The sequence below is a fragment of the Perca flavescens genome, chromosome 8 (genome assembly GCF_004354835.1).
Source record: "Perca flavescens isolate YP-PL-M2 chromosome 8, PFLA_1.0, whole genome shotgun sequence".
NCBI classification, from domain to species: domain Eukaryota; kingdom Metazoa; phylum Chordata; class Actinopteri; order Perciformes; family Percidae; genus Perca; species Perca flavescens.
The window spans coordinates 37,696,069-37,710,450 of record NC_041338.1 but is presented as its reverse complement, the minus strand read 5'-3'; the positions used below and the strand labels follow the sequence as shown (position 1 = coordinate 37,710,450).

Genomic DNA, 14,382 nt, shown 5'->3' with positions numbered 1-14,382 from the left:
AGAAAAGGTTACCGTTGTCTTTTTAAAATACTGCAATTTCCAACATACATTTAATGCCTCTTTGTGGGGTTTTGATTCAGTGTTAAGTTAGTCTAATTTTGGTCATTTGTGTTCTTTGTATTTGGGTTGTTTTGGGTCTCTGGGGTCATTTCAGCGTCTCTTTATGGTAGTTTTGAGTCTTTCACATCATTTCGTAGCATTATTATCACCATATGTGTGTCTGAAACATTGGAAAATCTAAAGCAGACAATACATAAATAAAAAAAGCTTAGAGCCAAAAGTTAGAGAAGTCCACCTGCACCTAATCATTATTATCACCATATGTGCAACTAAACATATGTAAAAATATAAACCCTACAACAGGAGGAGAGCCCTGCTTCTCCCGAGTTATTCCTTAATCACGGAGACGAAATGGGCTTCAATAAAACAACCAAAATCACAAATAAAACCAACAGTTTATGCCAAAAGAAAAACCTCCCTTCTTTCTCCAAATCTACAATAATAAAAAGAGAACTGAACACCAGTGGAGTCCACAAATGAGCAGGCGTGCACAGCAGAGGGGTTTTGTCCCAAAGGGTTTTTATTAGTAAGATACTTTACAGACGCCTAGACTCCTCGGGGCTGCTTGAAGTTCATGCCGACGGTGGGCTGGGTCACCTGCAGGTTGGACAGACCGCCGAAGTCCTGGACAGAAGAGGGACAACAAGAGACACGTCTCAGACCTCTACACCAGACTACCATGTTCAAACAGCTGATTTTAGGAGGAAAAGTCGGTCTGAGAGTGAGTGAGCACCAGACTCACACACTCCACTTTATTTTGACTGTGTGTGTGTGTGTGTGTGTGTGTGTGTGTGTGTGTGTTCTGTGTGCACGTGTCTGTGTGTGTCTGCATGCGCGCATATGTGTCTCTGTGTGCGTCTGTCTGTGCGGGTGCGTCTCTGTGTGTCTGTGCATGTGTGTCTTTGTGTGCGCGTGTGTGTCTGTGTGTGCGTGCGTGCGTGCATGCGTGTCTGTGTGCGCATGTGTGTGTCTGTGCATGTGTGTGTCTGTGCATGTGTGTGTGTCTGTCTCTGTGTGCATGTGTGTCTGTGCATGTGTGTGTCTGTGCATGTGTGTGTCTGTGCATGTGTGTGTCTGTGCATGTGTGTGTCTGTGCATGTGTGTGTGTCTGTGTCTCTGTGTGCATGTGTGTCGGTGTGTGCACATGTGTCGGTGTGTGCACGTGTGTGTCTGGGTGTGCACGTGTGTCTGTGTGTGCACGTGTGTCGGTGTGTGCACATGTGTCGGTGTGTGCGCACGTGTGTCTGTGTGTGCATGCATGTGTGTCTGTGTGCGCATGCATGTGTGTCTGTGTGCGCATGTGTGTCTGTGCATGTGTGTGTCTGTGCATGTGTGTGTGTGTCTGTGTCTCTGTGTGCACGTGTGTGTGGGTGTGCACGTGTGTGTCTGGGTGTGCACGTGTGTGTCTGGGTGTGCACGTGTGTGTCTGGGTGTGCACGTGTGTGTCTGGGTGTGCACGTGTGTCTGTGTGTGCACGTGTGTGTCTCGGTGTGCGTGTCTCTGTGCGCATGTGTGTCTGTGTGTGTGTTTTGGTACATAACGTGAGCTGAACAAACAGAGATGGTCTTTTTAGATCCAACAGATGTTGACGATGTGTCCCTTCGAGGACATCATTTGAAGTTGGAAAGAAGCCAATAATAACTGCAGTACATCACCACACATTTAAAATCTTAATCTGGTATCATGTGACCCCCACCACCTCCTCCCCCCCAAGCCTGCATCCTAACCAGTCTGTCTGGGAGCGCCAGGGTCTGATAGGAACAGATGATCCTTCAAACACGGGAAAGGCTCGCAGGTTGCTCTTCCTGTACTATCGATGACCATGGCGACGAGCACGCCACGCTCACTTTCGATACAGGACACGTGCAGACGTTACAGACAGACACAGGACGGAGGAACACACTACGCTACATTTAACAGCTTAACAAAGAATGGCCAAAATAAATACAAATACGTCATACAAATCTAGTGATGCACCGATGTGAAATGAGTAGGGCTGCCACCTCTTATCGGTCGTTTTGGTCTTAGTCGACTAAGATTTCTTTAGTCCATTAGTCATTTTTATGCTTATTTATGCGTAATTTCCAAGAAACTTCTGAGCACATTTATGGTAAACACAAGATTTAAAGTGGTGCTTTTGCAGGATTAATTGTGGAGAAACTCAGTTTTACAGATGGTTAATTAACTACATTTATATTGTGCTTTTCTAGTCTTAACCACCTCTCAAAGCTCACAGCTCTGTCAATTAAATCAACTAATCGATTAGTCGACTAAATCCTATAAGTGAAATGACTGATATTGGGCACTTTTATCTGTGTGCAAAATATGATCAAATTTTTTTTTTATAATTATATAACCGAATGTGTTAAAAAATAAAAAAAATAAAATACCATAACGGCGGCCGATATATCGTGCACCACTAAAAAAAAAAAAAAAAAACATAACCAGGCTAACTCAAGGTTGGCTACAAAAAAGGTCTACATTTACATGGCGTCTGGTATGCTGGCTCTATACACGCTAAAAGTCCTGATTATTTACATGGAGTCTGGTGGAGATATGCTGGCTCTATACACGCTAAAAGTCCTGGTTATTTACGTGAAAGAAATGTTGAGACGTACCAGCAACTTCAGCATCTCCTTGGTGTCGGGATCAACTTCAATCAGCTCCTGGTCCAGCGCAGACACCTGGCGGGAAACACACGAACCAGTTACACATCTAACATCTGGCTACACAGGAACCAGTAACACATCTAACATCTGGTAATTGAACAATCCAATAAGTCCAGAATCAATCTCTGTCTGTATCAAATTAATCTATAAGACCTGAAGAATCCATCGGTACCAACTATGTCATTTTACATCAATCACTGATTGATTTGTGTGTGTCACTGTGTGTTTGTGTCTCAGTGCCTGTGTTTGTGTGTGTCTGTGTGTTTCTGTGCAAGTCTCTGTGTGTGTGTCTGTGTGCGTGCATGTCAGTCTTCTCCTGAACAGCGGTGGCGCTAATGAGCAAAGGCTACCGACGCTGCCCTTTCTACGGACCAGAAGAAGAAGAAAAAGGTAAACAACGGCAGAACTGGCAGCAGCGTTGCCGTCGATGCTTCGATGTGATTCACTGAGCTACTTGGTGGGATCGAGCCTTTCATTCACCGTAACAGAACTCATCTTAACCCGGTGAGTTTACCGGAGAGACCTGCAGTCACTCTGAGAGTCCTGTTGTCGGCGAACTTTAAAAAAAGAGCCGTGTGCAACCTCGACTCGGCCGGATATCGCATCATTTTGACGTCACGCGCCACCAGATGTTCGAATATTCGTTGTTTTTTTAGAGGGAATATTCAAACGTCATTTTTAAGCGATTTTGACAGCCCTAGTGTGTGTGTGTGTGTGAGTCTGTGTCTCTGTTAGTGTGTGTGTGTGTGTGTGTGTGAGTCTGTGTCTCTGTTAGTGTGTGTGTGTGTGTGTGTGAGTCTGTGTCTCTGTTAGTGTGTGTGTGTGTGTGTGTGAGTCTGTGTCTCTGTTAGTGTATGTGTGTGTGTGTCTCTGTTAGTGTGTGTGTGTGTGTGTCTGTGTCTCTGTTAGTGTGTGAGTGAGTCTGTGTCTCTGTTAGTGTATGTGTGTGTGTGTGTGAGTCTGTGTCTCTGTTAGTGTATGTGTGTGTGTGTGTGTGAGTCTGTGTCTCTGTTAGTGTATGTGTGTGTGTGTCTCTGTTAGTGTGTGTGTGTGTGTGTGTGTGTCTGTGTCTCTGTTAGTGTGTGTGTGAGTCTGTGTCTCTGTTAGTGTGTGTGTGAGTCTGTGTCTCTGTTAGTGTGTGTGTGTGTCTCTGTTAGTGTGTGTGTGAGTCTGTGTCTCTGTTAGTGTGTGTGTGAGTCTGTGTCTCTGTTAGTGTGTGTGTGAGTCTGTGTCTCTGTTAGTGTGTGTGAGTCTGTGTCTCTGTTAGTGTGTGTGAGTCTGTGTCTCTGTTAGTGTGTGTGAGTCTGTGTCTCTGTTAGTGTGTGTGTGAGTCTGTGTCTGTTAGTGTGTGTGTGTGTCTCTGTTAGTGTGTGTGTGTGTGTGAGTCTGTGTCTCTGTTAGTGTGTGTGTGAGTCTGTCTCTCTGTTAGTGTGTGTGTGAGTCTGTGTCTGTTAGTGTGTGTGTGTGTGTGAGTCTGTCTCTGTTAGTGTGTGTGTGTGTCTCTGTTAGTGTGTGTGTGAGTCTGTCTCTCTGTTAGTGTGTGTGTGAGAGTCTGTCTCTGTTAGTGTGTGAGAGTCTGTGTCTCTGTTAGTGTGTGTGAGTCTGTGTCTCTGTTAGTGTGTGTGAGTCTGTGTCTCTGTTAGTGTGTGTGAGTCTGTGTCTCTGTTAGTGTGTGTGTGAGTCTGTCTCTGTTAGTGTGTGTGTGAGTCTGTGTCTCTGTTAGTGTGTGTGAGTCTGTGTCTGTTAGTGTGTGTGTGAGTCTGTGTCTCTGTTGTGTGTGTGAGTCTGTGTCTGTTAGTGTGTGTGTGTGTGTGTGTGTGTGAGTCTGTGTCTCTGTGTGTGTGTGTGTGTGAGTCTGTGTCTGTTAGTGTGTGTGTGAGTCTGTGTCTGTTAGTGTGTGTGTGTGTGAGTCTGTGTCTGTGTGTGTGTGTGAGTCTGTGTCTGTTAGTGTGTGTGTGAGTCTGTGTCTCTGTTGTGTGTGTGAGTCTGTGTCTGTTAGTGTGTGTGTGTGTGTGTGTGTGTGTGTGTGTGTGTGTGTGTGTGTGTGTGAGTCTGTGTCTGTTAGTGTGTGTGTGAGTCTGTGTCTGTTAGTGTGTGTGTGAGTCTGTGTCTGTTAGTGTGTGTGTGTGAGTCTGTGTCTGTTAGTGTGTGTGTGAGTCTGTGTCTGTTAGTGTGTGTGTGAGTCTGTGTCTGTTAGTGTGTGTGTGAGTCTGTGTCTGTTAGTGTGTGTGTGTGTGTGTGTGAGTCTGTGTCTCTGTTAGTGTGTGTGTGAGTCTGTGTCTGTTAGTGTGTGTGTGTGTGTGAGTCTGTGTCTCTGTTAGTGTGTGTGTGAGTCTGTGTCTGTTAGTGTGTGTGTGAGTCGGTGTCTGTTAGTGTGTGTGAGAGTCGGTGTCTGTTAGTGTGTGTGTGTGAGTCTGTGTCTCTGTTAGTGTGTGTGTGAGAGTCTGTGTCTGTTAGTGTGTGTGAGAGTCGGTGTCTGTTAGTGTGTGTGTGTGAGTCTGTGTCTCTGTTAGTGTGTGTGTGTGAGTCTGTGTCTCTGTTAGTGTGTGAGTCTGTGTCTCTATTAGTGTGTGTGTGTGCGTGTCGATAGACAGAATTATTTTAATATATAAATCGCACACGAGTATTTAACTTTGGTACATAACGTGAGCTGAACAAACAGAGATGGTCTTTTTAGATCCAACAGATGTTGACGATGTGTCCCTTCGAGGACATCATTTGAAGTTGGAAAGAAGCCAATAATAACTGCAGTACATCACCACACATTTAAAATCTTAATCTGGTATCATGTGACCCCCACCACCTCCCCCCCCCCAAGCCTGCATCCTAACCAGTCTGTCTGGGAGCGCCAGGGTCTGATAGGAACAGATGATCCCTCAGACACGGGAAAGGCTCGCAGGTTGCTCTTCCTGTACTATCGATGACCATGGCGACGAGCACGCCACGCTCACTTTCGATACAGGACACGGACATGCACGGCAGGAAGCTCCATTAGGTAAAACACTTATGAATAAAGAAGGGTCAGGTGTGTGTGTGTGTGTGTGTGTGTGTGGGCTCATTAGTGACGGCTGGTTATCGGACTTTTTTGTTGGCAGTTTGCAGATTATCTGTATCAGCGTTTTATTTGCCCGATTACCGATAAAGTTATGAATTAAAAAAGTGTTCTACTTGGGCTCGGCTACAGCTCTGTGTCTGTCCCATGACTGACTGACTGACACTAAGTTCCTCATTTATTAAATAATTGCTTAAAGCAGGGGTCACCAACCTTTTCGGAACTGAGAGCTACTTTATGGGTATTGAGTCATACGAAGGGCTACCAGTTTGATTCACTCTTCTGAAATAACAAATTTGCTCAGTTTGCCTTTCGTTATGTATGGTTATTAATGATTATGGAGGCTCATCTATGTGAAAACACTGATCCTGTTTCAATAATTATCAACAATGACTTAACAAGGTGGGAAACAAGATAATATCAATATTCAATTTCCATTTTTAGAACAGGTCTGAGGGCTACTCATGTGGTCCTTGGGGGCACCGTGTTGGTGACCCCTGGCTTAAAGCATTTATACAAAGTTTTGTGGTGGAGTTTGTAAATGCACATCGGGTCCATTAACTAATTAAAAAAAAAAAAAAAAATCAGTCGATGCCTACACTTCATGACTTATTCTTCTAGCTCAACTGTGACTTTCCTGTCTGATCCTCGACACTAAACACAAGGCGGAAACATTTCTAACTACCTCCCCACCTACAGGCCTGGCTGATCTCATCGGTTTACAACATGCTGAGCTTTTAAAAACTATTTTAACACAACTATGTAGCTCATGGAAGCAAACTGGACAAACCACATGAGCAAAACTAAGCAGATCAATAGCTCCCGATATTTTAAAAATGTTCTGTCGGCTTGCTAACACCTCTTCAAATTGTTGCTCAAAAAAGTAATATTGCCAAAATATCCATTGTGTTTCCCCTTTATAGTCAAATATATTCTAGGGCTGTGTTCGATTGAAGAAATTCTGAGTCGACTAACATTCAACCGTATCGACTAATCGATTAGTTGATTAAATCGACAGATCTGTAAATCTGAGTTTCTCTGCAAAGAGTCATGCAAAAGGATGCATATATTGAACAAGATAACGCCTCCTTTACATATTTAAACACATTTCAGAAAACGTGTAATACAACAAATAACTGCCTTAATGAAATTAATCAAAGTAGGTTTCACGGTGATATCTATTAGGCAAAAAGATCAACCCTTAATTCTTGTGTTTACCAGAGATGTGCTCGGTAAATCCAGACAGCTAGCTAGACTATCTGTCCAATCGGAGTTTTCTGTTGCACGACTAAAACTACTTTTGAACGTACACGTTCCACCAAAACAAGTTCCTTCCTGAGACTATTTAGCAGAGGCACCGTGGCTCCGTCCGGAGCTTAGCCCCGCCCACGACAACTGTGATTGGTTTAGAGAAGTGCCAATAAACCAGAGCAGGTTGTTCTCCCATCCAGGAATGCTGCGTGGACTAACCAGACCTTCCTCCGCAGCGCTGGAAAGGATTTCTCTGTGTTTGGATTGAAGCAAATAAAACGGTGTTTGTGTGTGGTGCATTCACTGACCTCTGGCACGTAGTTGTCCCTCCTCTCTCTCTCCTCCTCCTGCAGTTTGATGGAGATTCCTCTGACGGGACCCCTCTGGATCCTCTTCATCAGATGTGTCACATACCTGCAGCAAACAGCCAGCAACACAGACATGAACACACAACGCTCCCTTCTGTTCAGAGACAGAGCACAGACATTTTCTCTGGATCGACTCAACATCCTACATCTACTTGAGCATGTCATTAAGTGATCTTAGATGGAGAGCAGGCACACAAACACACACACACACACAAACACACCACATCTGACATCTCATCTGTTATAGGGCTGCACGATTATGGCCAAAATGATAATCACGATTATTTTGATCAATATTGAGATCACGATTATTTGTTGATTTAACCAAAAACAACTTTTATTGTCACATAGGCTAATTATAACTGCTTTTACATCCATATTGTGCTACATTCCTCCTTTATTGAAGGATACTGTGAAGGAGTACGTCATTTCAGCTGTTGTCCGACCACTTGCCACACATGCACGTTTGCCGTAAGGCATCTACCTGACGAAATAGCAACGCTAAAGCTACGAGCTAACAGACAAACTAGCACTATGGTATTGTCTGAAAAACAAAACATACGGGACATAATGTTGCGTTTCCTGGTAAACATCGTGACCGGCTTATGATGACTGTCTGCTACCTGTTGTGGAGTTTTCCTCCCGTTACTCCTCTGTGTCCACGTCTAGAAACTAAGCTGCGCGGTGAAGGGAACAACTCTGATTGGCTCACGGAGGCACGTGCTCAGACGGTGGTTTATGGAGCGCTAGAGTGGCTTTGCAAAAACTGTGATAAGGAGCGTTCTATGATTTTAAATATCGCTCGATCACGCAAATTCGATCGTGGGAAGCCAAAATCGTGATTAAAATTCGATTAATTGTGCAGCCCGAATCGCTTACGTTACCAAAAGAGTCGATCATCACGTAGAGTAAAATATAAAGTCGTTCCTAAGCAGAGCTGGGTTTAAGGTTATCTTCGGAGCGAGTATTGACTCTAGAGTCACGGTGAGAGAAACTAATGGTGTTTTTCCATCACAAGGTACCTGCTCCACTCTACTTTTGGTTTTCCATTCTGATAAAAAGTCACACACACACACACACACACACACACACACACACACACACACACACACACACACACACACACACACACAAATGTACTTTATTGTAAGCTGGACGGTACAGTGTGAGTCAGCATTGTTGTAAATGTTACTCCAGTTAGTGAGAGCAGATAGAGAGAACTCAACACCAGACTTCAGTGTAAAAACAGCTGATTTTAGGGAGAACGTCTGTCTGGGAGCGCCAGGGTCTGATAGGAACAGATGATCCCTCAGACACGGGAAAGGCTCGCAGGTTGCTCTTCCTGTACTATCGATGACCATGGCGACGAGCACGCCACGCTCACTTTCGATACAGGACACGTGCAGACGTTAAGGACCACGCCGACTTATTGGGACAGTAGCTTATTCAGCGTATCCCCCAGAGTTAGAGAAGGCCATTCATACACCCACCGCTAGCCTAGCTTAGCACAGATCCTGGAGGTAACAGGCTCCATCTAGCCTAGCTTAGCACAGATCCTGGAGGTAACCAGCTCCATCTAGCCTAGCTTAGCACAGATCCTGGAGGTAACCGGCTCCATCTAGCCTAGCTTAGCTCCTGGAGGTAACTGGCTCCATCTAGCCTAGCTTAGCACATATCCTGGAGGAAACCGGCTCCATCTAGCCTAGCTTAGCTCAGATCCTGGAGGTAACCGGCCCATCTAGCCTAGCTTAGCTCCTTGAGGTAACTGGCTCCATCTAGCCTAGCTTAGCTCCTGGAGGTAACTGGCTCCATCTAGCCTAGCTTAGCACAGATCCTGGAGGTAACCGGCTCCATCTAGCCTAGCTTAGCACAGATCCTGGAGGTAACCGGCTCCATCTAGCCTAGCTTAGCACAGATCCTGGAGGTAACCGGCTCCATCTAGCCTAGCTTAGCTCCTGGAGGTAACTGGCTCCATCTAGCCTAGCTTAGCACATATCCTGGAGGAAACCGGCTCCATCTAGCCTAGCTTAGCTCAGATCCTGGAGGTAACCGGCTCCATCTAGCCTAGCTTAGCTCCTTGAGGTAACTGGCTCCATCTAGCCTAGCTTAGCTCCTGGAGGTAACTGGCTCCATCTAGCCTAGCTTAGCACAGATCCTGGAGGTAACCGGCTCCATCTAGCCTAGCTTAGCACAGATCCTGGAGGTAACCGGCGCCATCTAGCCTAGCTTAGCTCCTGGAGGTAACTGGCTCCATCTAGCCTAGCTTAGCACAGATCCTGGAGGTAACCGGCTCCATCTAGCCTAGCTTAGCTCAGATCCTGGAGGTAACTGGCTCCATCTAGCCTAGCTTAGCACATATCCTGGAGGAAACCGGCTCCATCTAGCCTAGCTTAGCACAGATCCTGGAGGTAACCGGCTCCATCTAGCCTAGCTTAGCTCAGATCCTGGAGGTAACCGGCTCCATCTAGCCTAGCTTAGCTCAGATCCTGGAGGTAACCGGCTCCATCTAGCCTAGCTTAGCTCAGATCCTGGAGGTAACCGGCTCCATCTAGCCTACTGCTCCCAATAAGTGACAAAATAACACCAACATGTTCCCATTTACATGTTGTGATTTGTAGAGTCACAGCATGCACTAATAACAAGGTCACATGACACTCAGCCATCTTCTAACGTATACATACTGGGAACTATATTCTCAGAAGGGCGAAGCACTGCCACTCTCTGCTCCTTGGGCGGAGGGATATGCTCTGGAAGTGTTCACCTTTCAGTGAATGTTCTGACAACTGTTGTGGAAGCTCCTAACACGTGTGTGTGTGTGTGTGTGTGTGTGTGTGTGTGTGTGTGTGTGTGTGTGTGTGTGTGTCTACAGTAAGCAACCAGCTGTTGGAACACACAATAAGTGTGCTGCCTCCTGTAAGATAAGGTCCCGATATTCAGTTCAGAAGATGTTTGATGTCAAATTATGATTCAATATTTAATTAGAAGTATTCATTTTCTGACTGTTCACAGAAATATGATCCCAGTTCAGAATGAATGTGTCTCTCTCTCTCTCTCTCTCTCTCTCTCTCTCTCTCTGTGTGTGTCTCTCTCTCTCTCTCTCTCTCTCTGAAGATGGCTGTGTGTCATGTGACCTTGCTATTTGTACACGCTGTGACCATACAAATCACATCATGTAAATAGAAACGTGTTGGTGTTATTTTGTCACTCCAGGATTTACGCTAAGCTAAGCTAGCGGTGGGTGTGTCAGACAGAGTTAGGACACACACGGAGATGAGAAGGGTACGTATGGACTTCTCTAACTCTGGGGGGAGTTAAGACAAAGTCCCAGTAAGTCGGCGTGGTCCTTGTAAAGAGACCGATACAGGTACAGAATTAAATCTCACCCGGCGATCTTGTTGCGGAGCTTCTTGCTGGGGATGATTGCGATCTCCTCACACACCCTCTTGTTGGTGTGAAAGTCGCTGCCCAGTCGGGTGTAGTATTTCTCGATGATGACCCTTGCGGCCTTTTTCACCGTCTTGGTCCTGACTCGTCCCTGCAGACAGAAGAGAAAAATCACAGGTCGGTGTGCAACAGCCTCGACTATCACCACCTCACTCCCAGCGTGGTTAGGAACCAGAGGTGTTGAAATTAAATCGAATAATCGATGCATCGAATCGAGCACCAGACTTCAGTGTAAAAACAGCTGATTTTAGGGACGTCTGTCTGGGAGCGCCAGGGTCTGATAGGAACAGATGATCCTTCAAACACGGGAAAGGCTCGCAGGTTGCTCTTCCTGTACTATCGATGACCATGGCGACGAGCACGCCACGCTCACTTTCGATACAGGACACGTGCAGACATCAAGACGCAGCAAAGTATCTCCCTCTATTCTAGGGTTGACTATTGGTGCTTTAACAAAATATCTTCACACTTAGATTTTAGATCAGTAATCATCAGTAATGTGGACATAATGTCTAAATGGGGAAAAGGCAAATAATAGAACAGTTAGAACAGTCTGTAATGCAGCCTTTAAAACCAGGAAAAGACACTTATGTCATATCACGATATTCAAAATCTAGTCTCATATCACTATATCGATATATTGCCCAGCCCTAGTCTGTTAGTTATGTGTTATGAAGTGCAAGCTGGAAACATTGGGGCTTTCAAATCGCATTCCTAAGTAGACTTGAACGCCATCTACACGCGAGAAACGGATTAATTACTATAACTTACATGACCTGAATACAAATACCAAAGCCTGGCTTTATCTTGAGTGACTTTGTTCTTCTATAATAAGAAGAAATCAGATCTCCCTCGTTTCTCTCTCGTGGATTACGTGGGTTTATTTCGACTCCATACAACAGAACCACAATATAAAAACTGGACATAAAGTGCACTATCATGGGCAGCTCACCTGGTAGAGCGTGCACCCATATACAGAGGCTCAGTCCACAACACAGCAGCCGCAGGTTCGGTTCAGCCCTTTTCTGCATGTCATTCCCCCCCTCTCTCTCTCTCTCCTCCCTTTCATGTCTAAGCTGTCCTGTCACAAATAAAGGCCTAAAATGCCCAAAAAGTGCACTATCATGAACCATCTGCATTACAAAAATGTTGGTTCTGTAAATCACAGAGTGGTCTAGACCTTCTCTATCTGTACAGTGTCTTGAGATAACTGTATATATGCAACAAGAGCCATACTGCCAACATGTTTTTTTGACATTGCATATACTTAGATTTTTAGTTTATTCTTGTTATAAATTCCCACATTATTTCAACTGCTGCACAGATTTATTTATTTTTATCTTTTAGCTTGACATTAGCCTATACTGGTTAACCACAAATATCAGGTTGCAAATAATGAGTTTAATGTCTAAACTTATACAATTTTAAATTGAACAATTTGGGACGCAAACGCAGCTGAATTTTGACTAACGTTACCACAGAATCTACTGTGAAATTTGCAGATTTTTGGAGCCTTTAATGTTTTACAGAAATCTCAAGTACGGATCGTTAACTTACCATCAACTACACACCTTCACACAGGCGAATAGTCTATTTTAACCTGATGTCTGATTACCTTGGTGAATTACATGGAGCTCCATGGTCACTAACGTTACATGTCTTCAGTATAGGTTCCAGCCGAATAACTCTTTAATACTTCAGCTTCATGTTCCGCACAGTTTTACGATCACGGAGAAAACACAACCGTTAACCGGTGGATTTATATATTTAATCGGCGGTTTTCCCGGTGATGTTCGGCTCTGGAACGTTCACTCAACGTTCCGAGGGAAGCATTGTAGCCTCCGAAGCTAACTGCTAACTCCTGTGTTAGCCTCCCGAAGTAAACTAGTTAAATTATATGTATTAGTGATGTAACCTCTCGGCAAAAGGCCCGTCTTCAAACATACAGAAGTACATTATATTTCGGCTGTTTGAGATCATTAAACCGATTAATCCCGCGCAGTTCATTCAGCGGGACATAGGCTCCACTTTGCTTCCGCGGCTAGCGGCAGTTTCTGGGCTACAATTATTGCTGATAAACGGCTGCGTTTATGTCATCTAACATCAATACTGCTCTTATCAAGTGTAGTAAACACTCCGGTGTCCATGGATGAAATAATTTGGTATTATAAACCGTTAAAACGACAGGATTAGTTTGGATTAGTCACGTAGACATGTAAAAATTACCCACCATGTTGGATCGGCCTGGTAGAAGAGGACAAGCAGACTTCCGAAGGAAGTTTAAATCCACCGAAGGAGAAGTGGAGATCTGCTGCGCATGCGCCGCCTGTCGGCCGGAGGAGGGAACTACAACAACAACAACTTCTACCACCAATCAGGAAACAGTATTTTATTAGAGTAAAATTTTATTATATTTATTGTAAAATATAAAAAATATGAAATTCATTTTTATATGAATTAGTTTAATATGAATTAAAAAAAATAAAATAATGACATGGAAGCTGGGTCCAGACCAGTTAAATGAGAGCCAGACAGATTATTTTAAGAGATATGTTAGAATAAAGGGTTGCTGTCAGTGTGTGTGTGTGTGTGTTTGTGTGTCTCTGTCTGTGTGTGTCTGTGTATGTGTGTGGTGTTGTGTGTCTCTCGGTCTGTGTCTGTGTGTATGTGTGTGGTTGTGTGTGTCTGTGTATGTGTGTGTGGTTGTGTGTATGTGTCTCTGTCTCTGTGTGTGTGTGTTTGTTGTGTCTCTGTCTGTGTGTGTGGTTGTGTGTGTCTGTGTATGTGTGTGTGTTGTGTGTCTCTCGGTCTGTGTCTTTGTGTGTGGTTGTGTGTGTCTGTGTGTGTGTGTTCGTGTGTGTGTGTGGTTGTGTGTGTGTGGTTGTGTGAATCACCAGTAAAGTAGGCTCATCCTTTGTGTCATCGATGCTGTAGTGTTATGTATAATCATGAGTTCATGTAAAACATCTCGTGTTCGATCAGTCATAAAACCAAACCATGTCAAGAATTCACAGAGGAGACAAAATCACAAAATCAGACAATCACAAAATCAGACAATCACAAAATCAGACAATCACAAAATCAGACAATCACAAAATCAGACCTGGAAGGATTTATTACTCTGAGGAAACAGATTTATTGCAGCAATACATTCTCAGTGATTCTTGTCTTTGTACAACAAACACGCGTGTGCGTGTGTTTGTGTTCCTGTGTGTGTGTGTGTGTGTTCCTGTGTGTGTGCATGTGTGTGTGTATGTGTTCCTGTGTGTGTGTGTTCCTGTGTGTTTGTGTGTATGTGTTCCTGTGTGTGTGTGTGTGTGTGTATGTGTTCCTGTGTGTGTGTGTGTGTGTGTGTATGTGTTCCTATGTGTGTGTGTTCCTGTGTGTGTGTGTGTATGTGTTCCTGTGTGTGTGTGTGTATGTGTTCCTGTGTGTGTGTGTTCCTGTGTGTGTCTGTGCATGTGTATGTGTTCCTGTGTGTGTGTGTCTGTGTGTTTGTGCGCATTTGTGTGTGTGGTCACAGCGGAGGAACCACAAA

General features: G+C 44.5%; 1 protein-coding gene and 4 non-coding genes across 5 annotated transcripts; all 5 read right to left on the bottom strand.

Annotated features, from left to right (window-relative positions):
• Positions 1-558: 558 nt before the first annotated feature.
• LOC114560297 (40S ribosomal protein S17) lies at positions 559-13,185 on the bottom strand. The gene is made up of 5 exons (XM_028585586.1): positions 13,075-13,185; positions 10,784-10,935; positions 7,341-7,446; positions 2,679-2,744; positions 559-684 (listed from the first exon to the last, which is right to left on the bottom strand). Exons 1-5 carry the CDS (start codon positions 13,075-13,077, stop codon positions 607-609), a joined length of 405 nt encoding a protein of 134 aa, XP_028441387.1. The 5' UTR covers positions 13,078-13,185; the 3' UTR covers positions 559-606.
• On the bottom strand, positions 1,793-1,920 carry LOC114560878 (small nucleolar RNA SNORA71). Its single transcript, XR_003693260.1, has one exon. It is a non-coding gene; the product is annotated as a small nucleolar RNA SNORA71 (small nucleolar RNA).
• LOC114560881 (small nucleolar RNA SNORA71) lies at positions 5,566-5,693 on the bottom strand. The gene has a single exon (XR_003693262.1). It is a non-coding gene; the product is annotated as a small nucleolar RNA SNORA71 (small nucleolar RNA).
• On the bottom strand, positions 8,670-8,797 carry LOC114560879 (small nucleolar RNA SNORA71). Its single transcript, XR_003693261.1, has one exon. It is a non-coding gene; the product is annotated as a small nucleolar RNA SNORA71 (small nucleolar RNA).
• Positions 11,103-11,230, bottom strand: LOC114560877 (small nucleolar RNA SNORA71). The gene has a single exon (XR_003693259.1). It is a non-coding gene; the product is annotated as a small nucleolar RNA SNORA71 (small nucleolar RNA).
• Positions 13,186-14,382: the final 1,197 nt, after the last annotated feature.

What these genes read in the sequence shown, in the direction of transcription:
- LOC114560297 (XM_028585586.1), bottom strand. An exon ending in CTCCGCAACAAGATCGCCGG is followed by an intron (nt 7,447 to 10,783) that starts GTGAGATTTAAT and finishes TGTTTGCTGCAG; the next exon opens with GTATGTGACACATCTGATGA. An exon ending in GGGACAACTACGTGCCAGAG is followed by an intron (nt 2,745 to 7,340) that starts GTCAGTGAATGC and finishes GTTTCCCGCCAG; the next exon opens with GTGTCTGCGCTGGACCAGGA.